This window comes from Ranitomeya imitator, chromosome 7 (assembly GCF_032444005.1).
Source record: "Ranitomeya imitator isolate aRanImi1 chromosome 7, aRanImi1.pri, whole genome shotgun sequence".
Lineage (NCBI taxonomy): Eukaryota > Metazoa > Chordata > Amphibia > Anura > Dendrobatidae > Ranitomeya > Ranitomeya imitator.
The window spans coordinates 84,344,904-84,370,330 of NC_091288.1; the positions used below are offsets into that span (position 1 = coordinate 84,344,904).

General features: G+C 48.8%; 1 protein-coding gene across 2 annotated transcripts in view; it reads left to right on the forward strand.

Annotated features, from left to right (window-relative positions):
• Window positions 1-7,024: 7,024 nt before the first annotated feature.
• The window catches only part of NME9 (NME/NM23 family member 9), an 82,901-nt gene continuing 64,498 nt past the window's right edge, over window positions 7,025-25,427 (forward strand). The window contains exons 1-5 of one of the 2 annotated variants that reach the window (XM_069733557.1): window positions 7,025-7,296; window positions 10,404-10,461; window positions 17,909-18,012; window positions 18,772-18,843; window positions 20,552-20,668. In XM_069733557.1, coding sequence (XP_069589658.1) covers window positions 7,264-7,296; window positions 10,404-10,461; window positions 17,909-18,012; window positions 18,772-18,843; window positions 20,552-20,668 — 384 coding nt within the window. In that variant the 5' untranslated portion in view covers window positions 7,025-7,263. The remainder of the gene's footprint in view (window positions 7,297-10,403; window positions 10,462-17,908; window positions 18,013-18,771; window positions 18,844-20,551; window positions 20,669-25,427) is intronic. The other variant, XR_011314657.1, reaches the window with a different exon arrangement.

Here is a 25,427-nt window from a genome sequence, read left to right on the forward strand (position 1 = left end):
TCAGATTTGGAGTCATGTGGTGGACAATTTGAAGTTGTCCCTGGAGAGGGCTCAGCAGTTTGCTAATCGCCGTCGCCGCGTGGGTCCTCAACTTCTTGTTGGGGACTTGGTGTGGTTGTCTTCTCGTTTTGTTCCTATGAAGGTCTCTTCTCCTAAGTTCAAGCCTCGGTTCATCGGTCCCTATAGGATCTTGGAAATTCTTAACCCTGTGTCGTTTCGTTTGGATCTCCCGGCATCGTTTGCTATTCATAATGTGTTCCATCGGTCGTTGTTGCGGAAGTATGAGGTACCTGTTGTTCCTTCGCTTGAGCCTCCTGCTCCGGTGCTGGTGGAGGGTGAATTGGAGTATGTTGTGGAGAAGATCTTGGATTCTCGTGTTTCCAGACGGAAACTCCAGTATTTGGTCAAGTGGAAGGGTTATGGTCAGGAGGATAATTCTTGGGTGGTTGCCTCTGATGTTCATGCTGCCGATTTGGTCCGTGCATTTCATAGGGCTCATCCTGGTCGCCCTGGTGGTTCTCGTGAGGGTTCGGTGACCCCTCCTCAAGGGGGGGTACTGTTGTGAGTTCTGTTTTTGGGCTCCCTCTGGTGGTTACTGATGGTACTGGGTGACTTGTGTTCTCTGCGGTCTCTGGTGTCCACCTGTTCCATCAGGTTATGGGAGTTTCCTATTTAACCTGGCTTTCTTGTCATTTCCTCGCCGGCTATCAATGTAATCAGTGTGTCTTTTTACCTCTGCTACCTGCGTCTGTAATCTTCAGGACAAGCTAAGTTTTGATTTTCCTGTTCCACGTTTTGCTTAATTTTTGTCTTAGTCCAGCTTGCAGATATGTGATTCCTTGCTGCTGGTTGCTCTAGTGGGCTGAAATTACTCCTCATGTTCCATGAGTTGGCACATGAGTTCAAGTAATTTCAGGATGGTTTTTTGAAGGGTTTTTCGCTGACCGCGCAGTTCACTTTTGTATCCTCTGCTATCTAGCTTTAGCGGGCCTCATTTTTGCTGATTCTGTTTTCATAACTACGTATGTGCTTTCCTCTCATTTCACCGTTATTACATGTGGGGGGCTGCTATTTCTGTGGGGTGTTTCTCTGGAGGCAAGTGAGGTCTGTGTTTCTTCTAATAGGGGAAGTTAATCCTTCGGCTGGCGCAAGACGTCTAGGAATCATCGTAGGCACGTTCCCCGGCTACTGCTAGTTGTGTGTTTAGGTTCAGGATCGCGGTCAGCTCAGGTTCCATCACCCTAGAGCTTGTTTTGTTTTTGTGCTTGTCCTTTTGTGATCCCCGGCCATTGGGATCATGACACCCTACATTGGACATTAAGGAATTAATAACCAGTAAATTGTCGTAGTTTTTTTTTACATGCACTATTAAACAATATCCAAGTTTGAAGATGGGAATAACCATCTATGTGTTGTCAGAAAACTACATTTTTTAAATCAGGTCTTTGTGTTTTCTATGTGATATATACAGAAGTCGCAATGTGTTCAGTGTCAGGTAATTAGGGGTCCAGCAGGGCACCTCCTCCCTGTCACACCCAGCAGGACACCTCCTCCCTGTCACACACAGCAGGGCACCTCATCCTTGTCACACACAGCAGGACCCTTCCTTCCTGTCACACACAGCAGGACACCTCCTCCATGTCACACACACAGCAGGACACCTCCTTCCTGTCACACACAGCGGGGCACCTCTTCCCTGTCACACACAGCGGGGCACCTCCTCCCTGTCACACAGCAGGGCACCTCCTCCATATCACACACAGCAGGGCACCTCCTCCCTGTCACACAGAGCAGGGCACCTCCTTCCTGTCACACACAGCAGGACACCTCCATGTCACACACACAGCAGGGCACCTCCTCCATATCACACACAGCAGGGCACCTCCTCCCTGTCACACAGAGCAGGGCACCTCCTTCCTGTCACACACAGCAGGACACCTCTATGTCACACACACAGCAGGACACCTCCTTCCTGTCACACACAGGACACCTCCTTCCTGTCACACACAGCGGGGCACCTCCTCCCTGTCACACACAGCGGGGCACCTCCTCCCTGTCACACAGCAGGGCACCTCCTCCATATCACACACAGCAGGGCACCTCCTCCCTGTCGCACACAGGACACCTCCTCCCTGTCACACACAGCAGGGCACCTCCTCCCTGTCGCACACAGCAGGGCACCTCCTCCCTGTCACACACAGCAGGGCACCTCCTCCCTGTCACACACAGTAGGGCACCTCCTCCCTGTCACACAGCAGGACACCTCCTTCCTGTCACACACAGCGGGGCACCTCCTCCCTGTCACACACAGCGGGGCACCTCCTCCCTGTCACACAGCAGGGCACCTCCTCCATATCACACACAGCAGGGCACCTCCTCCCTGTCGCACACAGGACACCTCCTCCCTGTCACACACAGCAGGACACCTCCTCCCTGTCACACACAGCAGGGCACCTCCTCCCTGTCACACACAGCAGGGCACCTCCTCCCTGTCGCACACAGCAGGGCACCTCCTCCCTGTCACACACAGCAGGGCACCTCCTCCCTGTCACACACAGTAGGGCACCTCCTCCCTGTCACACAGCAGGACACCTCCTTCCTGTCACACACAGCGGGGCACCTCCTCCCTGTCACACACAGCGGGGCACCTCCTCCCTGTCACACACAGTAGGGCACCTCCTCCCTGTCACACAGCAGGACACCTCCTTCCTGTCACACACAGCGGGGCACCTCCTCCCTGTCACACACAGCGGGGCACCTCCTCCCTGTCACACAGCAGGGCACCTCCTCCATATCACACACAGCAGGGCACCTCCTCCCTGTCGCACACAGGACACCTCCTCCCTGTCACACACAGCAGGACACCTCCTCCCTGTCACACACAGCAGGGCACCTCCTCCCTGTCACACACAGCAGGGCACCTCCTCCCTGTCACACACAGTAGGGCACCTCCTCCCTGTCACACAGCAGGACACCTCCTCCCTGTCGCACACAGCAGGACACCTCCTCCCTGTCACACACAGCAGGACACCTCCTCCCTGTCACACAGCAGGGCACCTCCTCCCTGTCGCACACAGCAGGACACCTCCTCCCTGTCACACACAGCGGGGCACCTCCTCCCTGTCACACACAGCAGGGCACCTCCTCCCTGTCACACAGCGGGGCACCTCCTCCCTGTCACACAGCAGGGCACCTCCTCCCTGTCGCACACAGCAGGGCACCTCCTCCCTGTCACACAGCAGGGCACCTCCTCCCTGTCACAAACAGCAGGGCACCTCCTCCCTGTCGCACACAGCAGGGCACCTCCTCCCTGTCGCACACAGCAGGGCACCTCCTCCCTGTCACACAGCAGGGCACCTCCTCCCTGTCACACAGCAGGGCACCTCCTCCCTGTCACACAGCAGGGCACCTCCTCCCTGTCACACACAGCAGGGCACCTCCTCCCTGTCACACACAGCAGGGCACCTCCTCCCTGTCACACACTGCAGGACACCTCCTCCCTGTCACACAGCAGGGCACCTCCTCCCTGTCACACAGCAGGGCACCTCCTCCCTGTCACACACAGCAGGACACCTCCTCCCTGTCACACACTGCAGGACACCTCCTCCCTGTCACACAGCAGGACACCTCCTTCCTGTCATACACAGCAGGACACCTCCCTGTCACACACAGGGCACCTCCTCCCTGTCACACAGCAGGGCACCTCCTCCCTGTCACACAGCAGGGCACCTCCTCCCTGTCGCACACAGCAGGGCACCTCCTCCCTGTCGCACACAGCAAAGCACCTCCTCCCTGTCACACAGCAGGGCACCTCCTCGCTGTCACATAGCAGGGCACCTCCTCCCTGTCGCACACAGCAGGGCACCTCCTCCCTGTCGCACACAGCAGGGCACCTCCTCCCTGTCACACAGCAGGGCACCTCCTCCCTGTCACACAGCAGGGCACCTCCTCCCTGTCACACAGCAGGACACCTCCTCCCTGTCGCACACAGCAGGACACCTCCTCCCTGTCACACAGCAGGACACCTCCTCCCTGTCACACACAGCAGGGCACCTCCTCCCTGTCACACAGCAGGGCACCTCCTCCCTGTCACACACAGCAGGGCACCTCCTCCATGTCACACACAGCAGGGCACCTCCTCCATGTCACACACAGCAGGACACCTCCTCCCTGTCACACAGCAGGACACCTCCTCCCTGTCACACACAGCAGGGCACCTCCTCCCTGTCACACAGCAGGGCACGTCCTCCCTGTCACACACAGCAGGGCACCTCCTCCATGTCACACACAGCAGAGCACCTCCTCCCTGTCACACACAGCAGGACACCTCCTCCCTGTCACACACAGCAGGGCACCTCCTCCCTGTCACACAGCAGGGCACGTCCTCCCTGTCACACACAGCAGGGCACCTCCTCCATGTCACACACAGCAGGGCACCTCCTCCCTGTCACACACAGCAGGACACCTCCTCCCTGTCACACAGCGGGGCACCTCCTCCCTGTCACACACAGCAGGACACCTCCTCCATGTCACACACAGCAGGGCACCTCCTCCATGTCACACACAGCAGGACACCTCCTCCCTGTCACACACAGCAGGACACCTCCTCCCTGTCACACAGCAGGACACCTCCTCCCTGTCACACACAGCAGGGCACCTCCTCCATGTCACACACAGCAGGGCACCTCCTCCATGTCACACACAGCAGGACACCTCCTCCCTGTCACACAGCAGGGCACGTCCTCCCTGTCACACACAGCAGGGCACCTCCTCCATGTCACACACAGCAGGGCACCTCCTCCCTGTCACACACAGCAGGGCACCTCCTCCCTGTCACACACAGCAGGACACCTCCTCCCTGTCACACACAGCAGGGCACGTCCTCCCTGTCACACACAGCAGGGCACCTCCTCCCTGTCACACACAGCGGGGCACCTCCTCCCTGTCACACAGCAGGGCACCTCCTCCCTGTCACACAGCAGGACACCTCTTCCATGTCACACACAGCAGGGCACCTCCTCCATGTCACACAGCAGGGCACCTCCTCCCTGTCACACAGCAGGGCACCTCCTCCCTGTCACACAGCAGGACACCTCCTCCATGTCACACACAGCAGGGCACCTTCTCCATCTCCATGTCACACAGCAGGGCACCTCCTCCCTGTCACACACAGCAGGGCACCTCCTTCATATCACACACAGCAGGGCACCTTCTCCATCTCCATGTCACACAGCAGGGCACCTCCTCCCTGTCACACACAGCAGGGCACCTCCTCCATGTCACACACAGCAGGGCACCTCCTCCATGTCACACACAGCAGGACACCTCCTCCCTGTCACACACAGCAGGACACCTCCTCCCTGTCACACAGCAGGACACCTCCTCCCTGTCACACACAGCAGGGCACCTCCTCCCTGTCACACACAGCTGGACACCTCCTCCCTGTCACACACAGCAGGGCACCTCCTCCATGTCACACACAGCAGGGCACCTCCTCCATGTCACACACAGCAGGACACCTCCTCCCTGTCACACACAGCAGGACACCTCCTCCCTGTCACACAGCAGGACACCTCCTCCATGTCACACACAGCAGGGCACCTCCTCCATGTCACACACAGCAGGACACCTCCTCCATGTCACACAGCAGGGCACCTCCTCCCTGTCACACACAGCAGGGCACCTCCTCCCTGTCACACAGCAGGGCACCTCCTCCCTGTCACACACAGCAGGGCACCTCCTCCCTGTCACACACAGCAGGGCACCTCCTCCATGCCACACAGCAGGACACCTCCTCCATATCACACACAGCAGGGCACCTCCTCCCTGTCACACAGCAGGGCACCTCCTCCCTGTCACACAGCAGGACACCTCCTCCGTCACACAGCAGGGCACCTCCTCCCTGTCACACAGCAGGGCACGTCCTCCCTGTCACACACAGCAGGGCACCTCCTCCCTGTCACACAGCAGGACACCTCCTCCCTGTCACACACAGCAGGGCACCTCCTCCCTGTCACACAGCAGGGCACCTCCTCCCTGTCACCTCCTCCCTGTCACACACAGCAGGGCACCTCCTCCCTGTCACACACAGCAGGACACCTCCTCCCTGTCACACACAGCAGGGCACCTCCTCCCTGTCACACAGCAGGGCACCTCCTCCATGTCACACAGCAGGACACCTCCTCCCTGTCACACAGCAGGACACCTCCTCCCTGTCACACAGCAGGACACCTCCTCCCTGTCACACAGCAGGGCACCTCCTCCCTGTCACACAGCAGGACACCTCCTCCCTGTCACACAGCAGGACACCTCCTCCCTGTCACACAGCAGGACACCTCCTCCCTGTCACACAGCAGGACACCTCCTCCCTGTCACACAGCAGGGCACCTCCTCCATGTCACACAGCAGGACACCTCCTCCCTGTCACACACAGCAGGACACCTCCTCCCTGTCACACAGCAGGACACCTCCTCCCTGTCACACAGCAGGGCACCTCCTCCCTGTCACACAGCAGGACACCTCCTCCCTGTCACACACAGCAGGACACCTCCTCCCTGTCACACACAGCAGGACACCTCCTCCCTGTCACACAGCAGGACACCTCCTCCCTGTCACACAGCAGGGCACCTCCTCCCTGTCACACAGCAGGACACCTCCTCCCTGTCACACACAGCAGGACACCTCCTCCCTGTCACACACAGCAGGGCACCTCCTCCATGTCACACAGCAGGACACCTCCTCCCTGTCACACACAGCAGGACACCTCCTCCCTGTCACACACAGCAGGGCACCTCCTCCCTGTCACACACAGCAGGACACCTCCTCCCTGTCACACACAGCAGGGCACCTCCTCCCTGTCACACAGCAGGGCACCTCCTCCATGTCACACAGCAGGACACCTCCTCCCTGTCACACAGCAGGACACCTCCTCCCTGTCACACAGCAGGACACCTCCTCCCTGTCACACAGCAGGGCACCTCCTCCCTGTCACACAGCAGGACACCTCCTCCCTGTCACACACAGCAGGGCACCTCCTCCCTGTCACACACACGCAGCAGGGCAGGAAGCAGATTAGAGAACGCCTGCTATTTCCGGTGCTGCTTGGAAAGCGCTGTTTTCTCATGCCCCTCCTCCACTTCTCCTCCATTGGCTGCGGCTCAGTGAGGCGTTTACTTGTGTTGTCATGGAGACCCAGAGCTAGCGTTGTTGTTTCTCCTAGGAGACGGAGCGCGCTGTGTACGAGGCGACGGCTGCGCTGCAGACATGGCCGGTAAGAAGAAGGACATTATCCTGCAGGTGAGAGATACACAGGCAGACCGATAGGAGCCGACATCTGGGCATGAATGGGTCCATATCTGGTTGCCATCTGTGCACCTGCAGACTGCGGTTCTGACCTATGTTCACACGATGTCTTTTTTTAAACATCAGGAAGCAGCAGCGTTTTTTTCCCTGAAGACCCTTTTTTAGCATTTGGGTTTTTTTGTTGGTTCTTGAACACTTTTTGACGTTTCTGAGCTGTCCCATTGCCTTGTATTATTGTAAGGTACAGAGCGGCTTCAGAACAGAAAACGTCTGAACAATGGAGCGCTCCCTCCTATTAATTGCTTGGCGCCTTTGGAAACCTGAAAGGGTTAAAGACAAGCAAAAGCCTTAGCATATGAAGAGCAAGTGGGTTTACATAGAAATGGCCATATTCACTGTTGTGAGCGTCATCTGGGCACGATTCAGCCAGGAATCCGCCAGAGAGAGACGTTATTCCCTCCGCAGAAGTGAGGCCTCTGGCGGACGGCTGTTTGTCGCACACAAGGGGGCCCCTGTCCGTTCTAGGGCGCTGATCACATGTCCGCGACACTTTACAGTCTGATTGTCCACTCTAGAATGGAGGCCTGTCAGGTTCTGACACGAGTCACGGATCAGTCTCACCCAGTCAGATACATGGGTCTCAGATGGCACCGTGTGTCGCCCCAGCGCGGTCCCATGTTTACAGATTAATATACAGGAGACGTCGCACCGATAGTAAACATGGACACATGAAATACAAATAGCTGAAAATCGGGGCGTTCCCTTTCATTTCCTCCTCGGACTCCATCCCATAAGTCATGTATTGTGGTCCAGGTTTTCATATACATGGATTTTTTATTGTTTAAAGGGGTTGCCAGACTTTAAATGATGCATTCTGACTGCTATATACAGCTCAATAGAATTCCCCACTGCAAAGGTCCCATGGCTGCCTACTGACCTCATAGGAGCAACGTCAACACTGCTGTGCCAATGTGCCCGGAAGGTTATAATGTGAGCACGGGAGGATTTCAGTCGTCCCTTACCTGCAATATAGAGCCTGTCAATGACTGTAAGGCCTCATGCACACATCCAGGGTGCACATACGTGTTCTGTGTTTTTCATGGATAGAACATGTACCCATTATAATCTATGGAGCTGTTCACTTGTCCGTCTTTTTCCAGCAGCACAAATGACAAGGGCCACACTGACCAAACATGGATTACACACTGACCACCAATGATGACACACTGACCAAACACTGACCACCACTGATGACACACTGGCCACCACTGATGACACACTGGCCAAACACGGAGTGCACACTGACCACCACTGATGACACACTGACCAAACACTGACCACCACTAATGACACACTGACCAGCACTGATGACACACTGGCCACCACTGATGACACACTGACCAAACACTGACCACCACTGATGACACACTGACCACCACTATTGACATACTGGCCAAACACAGAGTGCACACTGGCCACCACTGATGACACACTGGCCAAACACAGAGTGCACACTGGCCACCACTGATGACACACTGGCCAAACACGGAGTGCACACTAACCACCTCTGATGACACACTGACCAAACACTGACCACCACTGATGACACACTGGCCAAAAACGGAGTGCACACTGACCACCTCTGATGACACACTGACCAAACACTGACCACCACTGATGACACACTGACCACCACTGATGACATACTGGCCAAACACGGAGTGCACACTGACCACCACTGATGACACACTGGCCAAACACTGACCACCACTGATGACACACTGACCACCACTGATGACATACTGGCCAAACACGGAGTGCACACTGACCACCACTGATGACACACTGACCAAACACTGACCACCACTGATGACACACTGGCCAAACACTGACCACCACTGATGACACACTGACCACCACTGATGACACACTGACCACCACTGATGACATACTGGCCACCACTGATGACATACTGGCCACCACTGATGACACACTGACCACCACTGATGACATACTGGCCACCACTGATGACACACTGGCCAATCACGGAGTGCACACTGACCACCACTGATGACACACTGGCCAAACACTGACGACCACCACTGATGACACACTGACCACCACTGATGACACACTGACCACCACTGATGACACACTGGCCACCACTGATGACACACTGGCCAAACACGGAGTGCACACTGACCACCAATGATGACACACTGACCAAACACGGAGTGCACACTGACCACCACTGATGACACACTGACCACCACTGATGACACACTGGCCACCACTGATGACACACTGGCCAAACACGGAGTGTACACTGACCACCAATGATGACACACTGACCAAACACGGAGTGCACACTGACCACCACTGATGACACACTCTGACCACCACTGATAACACACCAACCACCACTGATGACACAAGCAAATACTGTGAAGGTACAGATGAATGACCTCGGGGAGACCAAAACATCCGACACCGCGGAGACACCATCACGTGTTTCTCAACGCAGTGATTCCAGAACACTGCCCCCATCCCTTATGGGAAATATGCAAATGCATGTAATGTAAGCTGCGGAGACACCATCTTGTGTTTCTCAACGCAAGCAATGAATAGCCAGGTCTTTCCCCGGGAAGGAACAACCACGGGAAGGGCAGCATCCAATAAAGGAAACATCCAATAAAGGAAAACCACCTATGCCAAGCATGGTATCCATCCACAGACAAGCAAATACTGATTAGACACTGATGACACACTGACCACCACTGATGATACAGTGACGTGACCAAACACTGATCACAGGAGGATCCAAACTACTGGTGATACTAGTGCAAATATTTTGCATACATAAAAACACTGATGTCTGAATGAGGCCGAAGGAGGGCTGGGGGGAGAGCTCCACTCATGATTATTTTCCCATCGTTTTTATGGCGTTTTGGGTATCAGAAGAGTGGACCTGTTCACAAACTTTGCTTTCCAGCATAATCAGCTGACAGATCCCCTTTAAATAAAGAGAACATTTACAGTCTCAGTTTCCATTGTTTTTAGACATATAGCATATTATCTAATCTATTTTTGCGTCTTTTCAGATAATCATAAATAATCAGGAACAATGGGAGGAGGTACTATCCACCAAAGGAATAATAGGTAAGATGGAGATATCATTATTATGTCCAGGGAGGTGAAACAGTAAAATTAGACCTTTACCTTATTACAGACCTCCACTTTCACAAGAAAACAATTGTAGCCCAGGACAATGCAGTATAATATTTTTTCTAAGCCAAGATTTTGATTTTTGCTGATACCCCACAGTACGGATGACCCTGCTGCCGGTTATCAGCGAGAACAGTCACTGAGATCAGGCTTCCATTTCAGAGCTTGTACAGAACAAGGAGCCACGGGTCACTAATTTCTCGCCATTCGTCCTATCCTAGAAATGACCAGACACGGGAAGCAAAGATATTTACTGTAAGGCTTAATGCACAGAGACTAATACTATGTTCCCTTGATGAGAATTTTATGCCGCGTATTCTTTTTTTTTTAAATGCAAGTACGGTAACCTATTTTGCTTAATGGGTGCAGAAATGGTGAGAAAATCTGCAAAAACTTACCAAAATCTCTTGGTGGGAACGTAGCCGATTGTCCAGCATGAGCAGTGCAATTCCTATGCAGTCTGCCTTTTAGGCTACTTTCACACATCAGGTTTTCGCCATCAGGCTAAATCTGGCTAAATTTCAAAAAACCAGATCAGGCGAATGTTGCCGCCGGATCAGGTTTTTTTTTCATAGACTTGTATTAGTGCCGGATTGCACCGGATGACATTGCGTTTCGTCTGGTTTTTGCTGGATCCGGCAAATCTGCCGCTTCCGGTTTCTTGAAAAAATGTCCACTGCAATGTTTTTTGTCGCCGGCGAAAAAGCCTGAAGCGCCGGATCCGCCGTTTCCAGCTGTTTGCTAGAATGGAAGCCTATGGGAGCCGGAAGGTGCCGGATCCAGAAAAAGGCGGATCCGGCGGCCTGATCCGTTATTTTAAACTGATCATGCTCCAATTTTTTTTTTTATCCAATAATCTAGATAGGCTAGCTGGATCCGTCAAAAAAACTGATCCGTCGCATCAGTTTTTCACAATCTGCGCCGGATCCAGTTTTTCCAACATTCGCCGGATTTAAGGCCCCTTCACATTAAGCGACGCTGCAGCGATACCGACAACGATCCGGATTGCTGCAGCGTCGCTGTTTGGTCGCTGGAGAGCTGTCACACAGACCGCTCTCCAGCGACCAACGATCCCGAAGTCCCCGGGTAACCAGGGTAAACATCGGGTTACTAAGCGCAGGGCCGCGCTTAGTAACCCGATGTTTACCCTGGTTACCAGCGTAAAAGTTAAAAAAAAAAACATTACATACTTACCTACCGCTGTCTGTCCCCGGCGTTCTGCTTCTCTGCACTCCTCCTGTACTGGCTGTGAGCACAGCGGCCGGAAAGCAGAGCGGTGACGTCACCGCTCTGCTTTCCGGCTGACCGACGCTCACAGCCAGTACAGGAGGAGTGCAGAGAAGCAGAGCGCCGGGGACAGACAGCGGTAGGTAAGTATGTACTGTTTTTTTTTTTTACTTTTACGCTGGTAACCAGGGTAAACATCGGGTTACTAAGCGCGGCCCTGCGCTTAGTTACCCGATGTTTACCCTGGTTACCAGTGAAGACATCGCTGGATCGGTGTCACACACGCCGATTCAGCGATGTCAGCAGGAGTCCAGCGACGAAATAAAGTTCTGGACTTTGTTCAGCGACCAACTATCTCCCAGCAGGGGCCTGATCGTTGGTCGCTGTCACACATAACGATTTCCTTAACGATATCGTTGCTACGTCACAAAAAGCAACGATATCGTTAACGATATCGTTATGTGTGAAGGTACCTTTAGCCTGACACTGAAAACCTGATGTGTGAAAGTAGCCTTAAGGTACCTTCACACATAACGATATTGTTAACGATATCGTTGCTTTTTGTGACGTAGCAACGATATCGTTAATAAAATCGTTATGTGTGACAGCGACCAACGATCAGGCCCCTGCTGGGAGATCGTTGGTCGCTGAATAAAGTCCAGAACATTCTTTCGTCGCTGGACTCCTGCTGACATCGCTGGATCGGCGTGTGTGACACCGATCCAGCGATGTCTTCACTGGTAACCAGGGTAAACATCGGGTAACTAAGCGCAGGGCCGCGCTTAGTAACCCGATGTTTACCCTGGTTACCATCCTAAAAGTAAAAAAAAAAAAAAACACTACATACTTACCTACAGCCGTCTGTCCTCCAGCGCTGTGCTCTGCACTCCTCCTGTACTGGCTGTGAGCGCCGGGCAGCCGGAAAGCAGAGCGGTGACGTCACCGCTCTGCTTTCCGGCCGCTGTGCTCACAGCCAGTACAGGAGGAGTGCAGAGCACAGCGCTGGAGGACAGACGGCTGTAGGTAAGTATGTACTGTTTGTTTTTTTTTACTTTTAGGATGGTAACCAGGGTAAACATTGGGTTACTAAGCGCGGCCCTGCGCTTAGTAACCCGATGTTTACCCTGGTTACCGGCATCGTTGGTCGCTGGAGAGCGGTCTGTGTGACAGCTCTCCAGCGACCAAACAGCGACGCTGCAGCGATCCGGATCGTTGTCGGTATCGCTGCAGCGTCGCTTAATGTGAAGGGGCCTATCATACAAGACACCTTCACCACCATTACCTATTTGTGCAAATGAGATATGTTAATTATCGCATGCCTAATTTTAATTCAACATAAGATAATGGGAATAGTTCTATTAGGTGGACTATGATAACCACCAGGGGAGGATTAAGAGTTGCCAGGGCATTGGGCAATTTAGAAGGTAAGACCTTGCTCCCTCCCCCTCCACAGGTACCCGATGTATCACGCGACATATTACATGATCCCCTTTGATAGGTCATGTGATAGATCATGTGATAGATCGTGTGAGTAACACACAGGTGCTCTGGTGCACTAACCAGAAATAACATAGTGCTATGCATAATAGAGCAAGGGTGGGAGATTAATTTTCCCAAGTGGCCATATGGCAGACTGTGACTATTGTGGAGGCTGAACAATGAATTTTGCTCAATATTAATATAAAAAAATTATGAATAATTGTATGACGTAATATTGAGAAGAATCAATATGCCAACATCCCCCTATATGCAGTATGACCCACCACATAGCCCCCTACATACTATATGAGCCAGCGCACAGCCAGGTCAGTCAACATCCAAAGCAACCAACCTATGGGGTCCTTATACATGTACACCATAACAAAAAAACCTAAACATTTCTTTATTTGTGTAGCCCTACCACTACAACAGACCACGCATCCTCAATAGGTGATCAAATAAATTGTAATGAACATATATAAATATATACAATATAGATTCTAGTGGGCTGAGGGGTTTATATTTATCATCAATATTTTTCAACAATCTGACCAGAACAGTACAAGAAGAAACATATATGATGCCCTTGTCTAACAAAGAATAACCCTTCAGATCATAAATGGCCAGTCAAGTGGCAGCACAAGTATACCAAAAAACATCCGTATACCTCATAGTCATGTTTCTATGGACATGGACTATCATATATATATGCAGCTCTGGCAAAAATTAAGAGACCACTGCAAAAAGTTCAGTTTGTCTTATTTTTCTCTTTATATTTATATTTTTGAGTAAAATGTAAATTGTTCTTTAGTCTATAAACTTCTGACAACATGTCTCCGAATTTCCAAGCAATAAATTTAGCATTTTTTTCTGACAAAGAAAAATGGTCAAAATTTAAAAAACAAACAAATGCTTTGAGACCTCAAATGCAAAGAAAACAAGTTCATAATAATTTAGAAACAACAATACTAATGTTTTAGCTCAGGCAGAGTTCAGAAATCAATATTTTGTGGAATACCCATGATTTTTAATCACAGCTTTCATGCGTCTTGGCATGCTTTCCACCAGGCTTTCACACTGCTTCTGGGTGACCTTATGCCACTCCTGGTACATAAATGTAAGCAGTTCTTCTTAGTTTGATGGCTTGTGATTACCCATCTTCCTTTTGATTACAATCCAGAGGTTTTCAATGGGGCTCAGGTCTGGAGAATGTTTTTTTTTTAAATTTAGGCCAGAGCTGTATATATAGACCCTATATGGCCTGAACAGTTGTGTACTTAGCTCTATGGCATTATCCAATGCGTTTCCCCCTCTTTTGGTCATTCAAGGATTCATCATGGCATTCCTTCAATCAGAACAAGAAAAGGAGACCATAAACCGCACTGCAATGAGGAAAATAGGTCACAGGCCCATGCAATATTCCTCCTACGTACAGTATGAGCCCCCACACAGCCGCCTATATACAGTTTGAGCCCTCATATAGCCCCCTATATACAAAATTAGCCCAAACACAGAACCCTATATACAGTATGAGCCCCCACATAGCCCTGTATATAAAGTATGAGTCCACACACAGACCCCTACATACATCATGAGCCACTACATAGCTCCCTAAATACAGTATAAACCCAGACATAGCCTCCTATATATAGGCACACATCCCGTATACCTATTAATAAAAAAAATACCTTGGTTCCATTCTTCTGGTGCCCTGCTCTGAACCTCATGGCTCCACTTGTACTTGTGGCACGTACATGGGGGCGTGCGCTGGCTGATGACAGTATCGTGCTGGCATGTCACCGCTCAGGTGACAGGAGTTTCTCTGAAGTTGTGCTGCCATCGTGTATCGTCAGCAGCGGAGTGGTGCACAAACCATTATAATGAGGGCTATCTGACCTTGGGCACTCCGGAGCCGCAGACCCTGGATGGTAGCCCAGATTGCCCTCATTATAATCCGCCTGTGATAACCACCCTTACTCCATCACATTGGTTTTGTGACATTTTCTTCAAGTGATGCTCCTCTCTATACAGCTACTGTCTGCTTATATATATATTTTTTATGATGGGTTTAAATATTATTATTTATCTGATGTGTCAGACCGCTTGTGTGCCTACCTGGATGGGCCCCTGTGAGGAGGAAGAAGAGGGGCCCACTCATTATGGAACATATATAAAGCATTGTTGTGCTATCTGTGCATCATTTTTTAAGCCCTGAAAAAGGCCAGATATGGCCGAAACGTTGCCCTGTCATTTTTCTGTAGTCTTTTTTTTAAATTATGGTATAAAGTTTGAACTTTTTATAAAGATTTGCCTTTTGGTGCCTCGGCTTACTTGGACTTTTGAATTATCCATATTCGCAGATTCAGTATTTGGTGAGGTTTTTTTTTACCTCAGTATGTGTAAGCCAAAACCAGGAGTGGAACAATCAGAGGAAAAGTATAATAGAAACACGTCACCACTTCTGTATTTATCACCCACTCCTGGCTCTGGCTTACAAATACTGAGGTAAAAAACTCACCAAACATTGCACATGTGAACGTGGCCATACACGTTAGATAGCAAGTTGGTTCCACAGGTTCAGCCAAGTATTGTTTAATATAAATTATGGGGGCCTTTCCTACTAAATACCCCTGCAGATTCATCCAGGTGTAGAACCTCACACAGCACGCGCTGATCATGGGGTCAGCTTATTGCAAAAAGTGCGAGACCAGAGCTCTCCAACAAAATGGAATAAAGAGGAATTATCCTATTACATTTATCCGTTGGAGATCTGGACTCGCTCTGTTTGGGGTTGTGAGGCTGAAGCCTGACGCCACATGCACTAAGTATGGATGGATGACTACAGTTAGGTCCATATATATTTTGACAGAGACAACATTTTTCTAATTTTGGTTATAGACATTACCACAATGAATTTTAAACAAAACAATTCAGATGCAGTTGAAGTTCAGACTTTCAGCTTTCATTTGAGGGTATCCACATTAAAATTGGATGAAGGGTTTAGGAGTTTCAGCTCCTTAACATGTGCCACCCTGTTTTTAAAGGGACCAAAAGTAATTGGACAATTGACTCCAAGGCTATTTCATGGACAGGTGTGGGCAATCCCTTCTTTATGTCATTCTCAATTAAACAGATAAAAGGCCTGGAGTTGATTTGAGGTGTGGTGCTTGCATTTGGAAGGTTTTGCTGTGAAGTAAACATGTGGTCAAAGGAGCTCTCCATGCAGGTGAAACAAGCCATCCTTATGCTGTGAAAACAGAAAAAACCCATCCGAGAAATTGCTGCAATATTAGGAGTGGCAAAATCTACAGTTTGGTACATCCTGAGAAAGAAAGAAAGCACTGGTGAACTCATCAATGCAAAAAGACCTGGGCGCCCACGGAAGACAACAGTGGTGGATGATCGCAGAATAATCTCCATGGTGAAGAGAAACCCATTCACAACAGCCAAACAAGTGACCAACACTCTCCAGGAGGTAGGCGTATCAATATCCAAATCTACCATAAAGAGAAGTCTGCATGAAAGTAAATACAGAGAGTTCACTGCACGGTGCAAGCCACTCTTAAGCATCAAGAATAAGAAGGCTAGACTGGACTTTGTTAAAAAACATCTAAAAAAGCCAGCACAGTTCTGGAGGAACATTCTTTGGATAGATGAAACCAAGATCAACCTCTACCAGAATGATGGAAAGAGAAAAGTATGGCGAAGGCGTGGTACAGCTCATGATCCAAAGCATACCACATCATCTGTAAAACACGGCGGAGGCAGTGTGATGGCTTGGGCATGCATGGCTGCCAGTGGCACTGGGTCACTAGTGTTTATTGATGATGTGTCACAGGACAGAAGCAGCCGAATGAATTCTGAGGTATTCAGAGACATACTGTGTGCTCAGATCCAGCCAAATGCAGCCAAACTGATTGGTCATCGTTTCATACTACAGATGGACAATGACCCAAAACATAAAGCCAAAGCAGCCCAGAAGTTTATTAAAGCAAAGAAGTGGAATATTCTTGAATGGCCAAGTCAGTCACCTGATCTCAACCCAATTGAGCATGCATTTCACTTGTTAAAGACTAAACTTCAGACAGAAAGGCCCACAAACAAACAGAAACTGAAAACTACCGCAGTGAAGGCCTGGCAGAGCATCAAAAAGGAGGAAACACAGCGTTTGGTGATGTCCATGAGTTCAACACTTCAGGCAGTCATTGCCAACAAAGGGTTTTCAACCCAAGTACTAAAAATGAACATTTTATTTAAAATTATTGAATCTTTCCAATAACTTTTGGTCCCTTTGAAAACAGGGTGGCACATGTTAAGGAGCTGAAACTCCTAAACCCTTCATCCAATTTTAATGTGGATACCCTCAAATGAAAGCTGAAAGTCTGAACTTCAACTGCATCTGAATTGTTTTGTTTAAAACTCAGTGTGGTAATGCCTATAACCAAAATTAGAAAAATGTTGTCTCTGTCCAAATATATATGGACCTAACTGTATCTGATTAAATTGAATTTAATCTTTTGTGCCGCTGTACTCTTTTTTTATTTGTGAGGTCCACTTGTTGTCATGGTCCTCTTCTACCTCTGGATTGTGCCAATCCAGGAGCCAAAGTGCGACAGACGTCTGAGTTCGTGTTCTCAGTGTGTCGTATTTCTACTTATCAGTGTTTTATTCTTAGTGGTGGATGTTTATCAGGCCTGGTGCGGACCCTGCAAAACAACTGTGAGCCTGTTCCGAAAAATCAAAAATGAATTAGGGGATGACCTCCTGCAGTTTGCTGTGGTAAGAACGACAACATAAGATGGATTTAATACATGTAGCCCAGAAGAACAGAAGCGTATGACAAACATTGCAATAAATGTTAGTAAGAGAAAGTGGCAAGTTCTTTGGCGGAAAAAAGACGCAAACACACATGAACCCATAACAAGTGGCGGACACCGCGTTAGACCACGAACCAGGCTTCTCCACATTGGAACGACATAACCTCACGCAGCAAGTGCGGCGGGTGCTCTATGTCTCTCTTATTTAAAGATCAGATTAGGCATAAGACCACAACGGATATTACACCATTAATAACACCGCCTGACTCAAAGGAACCTAAGTCTAAGAAATTGATCATAGGATACTAAGGGGACACAGTGTCTCGCTTCTCCTTATTTCTACTTCGCACCAAATAGCAGTCGGTACACTGATGAAGGTCATTGTTGGACCGAAACGTCTGGACTCAGTACTACAGTTTTTGACTGCATTAAAGTCTTCTTCATTTCTTCAAAGGTTGAGTGCCAAGTTTCTTTATCACAGTAATTGGTTTGGGACCCTACTTGAGCACCACCCCAGTAGTGCCACGTCACATCACTGTGATTATACATTGTAGCACACCCAGTAGTAACACAGCTAGATATATCCTTGATTTCCCAACTTTGTTGTATATATATGTGTGTGATTTACTACTTGCAGAGTTATTTGTGTGTCCAATAATTTTCTGACATCTTTGTGTCAGAATTTTGCTTTTTTTAATTATTATTGTATTCTGTTAATTAGGCTGAAGCTGACAGCATTGATGCCCTTGAGAAATACAGAGGCAAATGTGAACCTACCTTTCTTTTCTTTGCTGTAAGTTATTTGTATAGTTCTGCCATGCCAGACAAATGGCCCACTCTACTAGTCACATAAATCTCTCCACTTAATTTCTAGATTTGCACTCCATCTTTTTTCTGGTCAGCCTGCAAAACTGTCATTTAAAGGAGTGTGAAAACAGTCTGGGAACTTTGCTTGAATGGGTTATTTGATACCTATAATGCCCTTTATGAATATCAATATTTAACCTCTAACCACTTTTGTAATTTGCTTTATTGTAAAATTTCCCTACCATCCTCCCTATACAGTTACTCCCTATAACTGTCTCTTTTTTTTTTTTTTGTTTTACTTCCTGTGTCGTTTCGTTTGAAGGGAGTCTCAAATGGGATGTCACAGAATATGATTTGTTTCAGGGTTAATGACACCTGCGCCGCCTCACAACTTCTGTCACCAACCTAAAACAAACCAGGGGTGATGCTGGTGTCACTCACCCTGCTTCTATCACCAGCCCCTGATGATGTCCTGTTTCAGAGAAATAAATTGCATGCTGGCTGTGACAGAAGAAAAGTGCAGGTGCTGCTCTCACCTCTCACATAGCTTTTTATCACCGCAATTGATTCCAGATATCATCAGAGGATGGCGGTAAAAGTAGCTGTGGTAAGTGACCACAGCACCACCCCCTGATGCCCTGATGACTTCCTGTTCATTGCGGGGGTGATAGAATTCGCAGAGGCGCAGTCCCGTTTTAGACTCCCCTCAAGCAAAACATTTCTGGAAGTAATGTAAAAAAGCCACATATAAGAAGAAGAGTAGGGTATTTGAAAATAAATATTTATACAAGGCATTTTAGGTATTGAACAACGAACAACCCTTTTAATCTTAATGCCAGCTCCTGCCTCCTTCCCCATTTCCATCTTACTAACTAATGATGGACACAATGTGTATGTGCAGATTATTATTATTATTATTTATTTATATAGCACCATTAATTCCATGGTGCAGTACATGAGAAGGGGTTACATACAGAGTTATAGATATCGTTTACAGTAAACAAATTTAAAATGACAGACTAGTACAGAGGGGAGAGGACCCTGTCCTTGCAGACTTACATTCTACAGATAGATAGCACTCTATCATGTGTATAGTAGACTGATAATATTGAGTCATATTTCTCTGCCATTTTAAGGAGCTGTTGACTTTTATATTATAAAGAAGCCTATGGTGATCCTAAAATGAAAGAAAAAAACCCTCTAATTGGCTGCAGTGGTGACTCTCCGTCTGAGCTGGAAGAGAGGGTGACAGATTTGCTCTAAAGTGTAACCTGATGCATACTTCTTTAAAGGTGTTTTTCCATGAACAAAGTTAATTTTAATCAACATTGTATTCAACAGAATATGGAATAATAACAATAAGTTCCACAATTGAATGTGTTTAAATAAAATGTTCCTGTGCTGAGATAATCTTAGAAATGTGCCCCTGCTGTGTACTGTGTAATGGCTGTGTTTCACTATTATTATTCAAAGATTATTCAAAGATTTATTGATTACAATGTTGATTAAAATTAACTTTGTTCATAGGAGAACCCCTTTAACAATTAAATCGACAAATCAGAGAATGCTAATGATAAGTCTTATATTGAAATCTAACCATAACTAAGTGCTTGTGTGTATTATGATTAACACTTGTCTCTTTTCCTCATTATTAATTTGTATTATTGTAATTCATTTGTATTGTGTCTTGGCAGGGAGGGGATCTGGTTGCAGTAGTCAGAGGGGCCAATGCTCCGTTGCTGCAAAAAACTATCATTGAACAGCTGGAAGCAGAGAAGAAAGTGATAAATCACGGTCTGGATCGTAATGTGGTAAGAAACACTTATCTCTATATGTATATGATTGGGGCTGGGGCCCATTCACACTTTCCAGACAGGGTGAGAATTTCGCTTGGTTTCCATACCTAAATCCTTGTCAAATGTGTTAGTATTTGACATACGGGACAAGCAAAAAAAAAAAAAAACCCACATTTTATGCCCCTCTTCACATTCAGTAGTAAAATAAATTGCACAGATTTTTGTTCACATCATGGAGCTAAAAAATAATCTGCGAGAAAAACAAACAGATTCAATATTCTTGCGGTTTTCAAGTTTGGGGGGAAAATGGGGGTGCGTCTTATAATGCGGATATACCTTACCGTCCGCAGGCTGGGATGAGGGTGGTCGGATGTGCGGTACTCATTTCCCGAGATCTTGGTGCCGAGATCTCTATCTGTGCATGCGTTGCCCCCGGCCGGCAGCCATTTTCCCGGAGTCCAGTCCACCGTCCAGTCCACCCCCACTGCGGGGGCTCTGGGCTTTCACAAGCTGGCGGCAGAGCCCCCGCAGCACTGGACAACCGCAGCACCCAACACTCGCACCGCACATCCGAACACCCCCTCATCCCAACCTGCAGCAATGCACCACCCTTGCCTCTTCCAGTGGCAACACTGGGACCCCGCTTCACCGCAGCCACCATCCCCGGTAAGCAATAAGACACATGGATTATAAGAAGCACCATCATTTTATTAAAAAAAGTTTTTTTCCTCCTCAAAATTTGGGGTGCGTCTTATAATCCGGTGCGTCTTATAATCCGCAAAATACGGTAATTAAACTTGGCCGCTTAATGACCGAACTTTGCTTGATACCACTGCTGCATCACAGAACTATAGTGAATTGGGGCTTATTGTGACACCTATACTACCGCAACAATCAAGCAGCAAAAAACCCGACCGATTCTGATGTTTTGCAACTTGCTTTTCCCGGCTACAGTAGTGTATATGTCGCAATGTGGCCCTATTCATGTGTATAGCGCCATGATGTAGCAGCACCGATCAAATTTTGGGCTGTCGCTGCCAAAGTCACTGTATACTTCTAGCCTAAACCTTTTGTGAAGAGAACTTTTGAGCCCTCATAACCACAGTAAAATTTTACATTTTGAAATGGACTAAAGTTGAATATTTCATTTTAATTCTTGAATTAGGATAGTCATAAATGCGGACTTCCTTCCTTTCATTACATAGTTATGTAAATTTACATTTTTTCCCATGCGTTCTGAGAGAGCACTCTCCTTCTGATGCAATGATAGAAGTGTGCTGTGTGCTCACTGACCAATTCATACATACCCCTTACTGCACCCTTTGTGCCTTTGGAACAGTGTTTCCCAAGCTTCAGTCCTCAGGGCCCCCAACACGTCATGTTTTCAGGGTTTCCTTAGTATTGCACAGGTGATGGAATTATTATCAAGCCACCAGAAATTGCCACAGGCTCGCACGTCTGTGAAGGACTAAGGAAATCCAGAAAACATGATCTGTTTGAGGCCCTGAGGGCTGGAGTTTGGGAAACCCTGCTCTAGAAGATGCAGCATCCCCTTTTTTCCTGACTTCTATATACTTCTTTACCCTAGAAGGTAATGAGGCAGCTTCATGAATTCACTTTCTGTCAAAAATCTGTCAACTTAAAGCAGATGGACAAATTCTACAGCAGTCGCACTTGTTAACATGACCCAAGAGAACACTAGATCTGGTCTTCTCTTCAGGGGGGCTCTGTGTTGAATCCACAGAATATCTGCTGGCAATAGAATGAATCGAGGAAAATAAGTCTTAGGTGTGCTAGGTCAGAAAGATAGAGACAAGGAGAAAATCAGAGACTAAAGCATAGTCAAGGGAAGCCAAGATCAAGTCTAGTAGGTCAGGAAGTTCAAGGATCAATAGGGTTTAGATAAAAGTGTCAGGAATAGTGATGAGCGAGTATGCTCGTTACTCGGGTTTCTCTGAGCATGCTCGGGTATCCTCTGCGTATTTTGGCGTGCTCGGAGATTTAGTTTGTCGATGCAGCTACATGATTTGCGGCTGCTAGACAGCTTGAATACATGTGGGGGTTGCTTAACAAACAGGCAATCCCCACATGTATTCAATCTGTCTAGCAACCGCAAATCATGCAGCTGCATCGACATAAACTAAATCTCCAAGCACGCCAAAATACTCGGAGACCATCCGAACATGCTTGGAGAAACTCGAGTAATGAGCATACTCGCTCATCAATAGTCAGGAACAATGACTAGACAGCACCACCACTAATAGTGCTCCAAACTAGTAAGAAATACAAAAACTGCCAATGAGAGAGAGGATTTAAATAGCCGGCTGCTGAAGTTGTTGTTTGGTTCATATATTTTAAGTTAATCTTAAAAAGAGAATCCATGTCCATGTGTTCTGTTAGCGAATATGGAGATCATAAAAAGTTATCCTTTACAAAGAACCACCTCAATGAGCCATAAAAGGGGTCACTCTGTACGAGTGGTTCCTTTACTGACAGCCTTTAGCTATCCTTCTATAACATGGACGGCAATGCATCTGTTGATTTTATTAGCCGATCCCTATGGCAGCATTTTTAAAGGGAACCTGTCACCTGAATTTGGCGGGACTGGTTTTGGGTCATATGGGCGGAGTTTTCGGGTGTTTGATTCACCCTTTCCTTACCCTCTGGCTGCATGCTGGCCGAAATATTGGATTGAAGTTCATTCTCTGTCCTCCATAGTACACGCCTGCGCAAGGCAAGATTGCCTTGCGCAGGCGTGTACTATGGAGGACAGAGAATGAACTTCAATCCAATATTGCGGCCAGCATGCAGCCAGCGGGTAAGGAAAGGGTGAATCAAACACCCGAAAACTCCGCCCATATGACCCAAAACCAGTCCCGCCAAATTCAGGTGACATTTTCCCTTTAAACCCTGTGAATGTGCTATAGATCATTGCAGGTCAATTTGGAAAACTAAAGCCCCCTGCCCATACACTTTAGATATCTGTCTGCCAAACGATGGTCCATCTGAGTGTTCGGCTGGCAGGTGTCTCACCTGACTCTCCCATACACAGGAGCGCTTGCTCTGCTGAACTTTCTTGCGTTCTCTAAAGGTACCTTCACATATAACGATATCGTTAAGGATATCATTGCAACGTCACGCTTTTTGTGACGTAGCAACGATCCCGCTAACGATCTCATTATGTGTGACAGCGACCAACGATCAGGCCCCTGCTGGGAGATCGTTGGTTGCTGGGGAATGATCAGGACCTTTTTTTGGTCGCTGATCACCCGCTGTCATCGCTGGATCGGCGTGTGTGACGCCGATCCAGCGATGTGTTTGGATCGCCCCAGACACAGGGCCACGTGTTCTCGGTACCGGGCCTCTCTGGTTCGGTTCTGAGGCTGTCACGGTGGCTAGACCCGGTCCGCGACCCTGCTAAGGGGCGTCCAATAAAGGTTGTGCAGTCTGTCAGGGGTTCGTGACGCCACCTGTGGTGTTCGGTCAGGGTGACCGACGCTGCTGTGGGGTCCGCTGGGGTGATGGAATGGCAGCTGGATGGTATACCTTCCCACAGGTGAAGTGTGTCCCCAGGGCTTCCCAATAAGGTGGATGGTGATGGTGTGAGGTGCAGGCAATAACGAGGACACAAGGTTGCAGTCTCTTTACTGATGACTTCAGGATCCTCAATCCAGAGCACGTTTAACAGGGCTATCAGAGACCGGCCGGTCCGATGGGCACTTCCAGAATTCCCTTTGCAGGTGGAAATCGTTGCCTACCACTAGCGCCTGTGTGTTGTAGTGCTACCCTGCTGAGCATTCGGAATAGTCCTCACAACTGCTGTTCTCGTTTCGTTCGTTCTTTACAGCTCTCTCTCTCTTTAGTTCCAGATGTTGCTAGTTTCTCGTCCCCCAGTATGTTTTGGCTAGGACGCACCCGTATGACGGGAAGGCTTGGAGGTCTTCTGGGACCCTAGAGACGCCCCTCTCCCAATGTTGCCCCCTATGTCTTCTTAGGAAATTTAAGGTAGACAGCCAACCTATAATTAACTGTCCTGGGGAGTTTGAAGTAAGGCCTAGAGTCAGTTACTTCCGCGGTGTTCCGGCCCCCGGCTACGCGCCTCAGTAGGATGTTGCCGCGGTCTCACGGCACGACTCCTACTGGCTCTCCTTTTTGCTAGATCTCGTTTACACTGTTCCACAATATCCTTCCTTTCTTGTCTCTTTCTTAGGATACCGCCGCAAGGAGGTGCAGGCGTGGCTCCGTTACGGTCTGCTCTGTTCGCTAGGCACCTGCCAGGTTCCCACGCCTGACAGGGACCACCCTGTGTCTTCTCCCTGCAACACCACCTGCCACAGGATGTTGCCTGAATCCAACCCAGTCAGCTTCTGACTAACTTCCTATCCAACCCCTAGTTTTACCAGTGTGAGGAGGGGCCCAATAAATAAAGCCTTTTGCTCCCCCTAGTGGCCGGAGTGTGAAGTGTAATGTGTGCTGGTGATACCTGGTCAGTAGAATTCCTTCAGTGCCATCAGACGTACCATCACTCCCCTTAGTGGCAGAGTGTCATACTGCAACGACCAGATCTTTGGGGCGCTGCATGTTCACTTGTAACCAGGGTAAATATCGGGTTACTAAGCGCAGGGCCGCGCTTAGTAACCCGATATTTACCCTGGTTACCATTGTAAAAGTAAAAAAAAAAAAAAACAGTACATACTCACATTCCGATGTCTGTTACGTCCCCCGGCGTCCACAGGGTGAAAACTGCTTTCGGCAGGAGCGCTGCTAATGCATG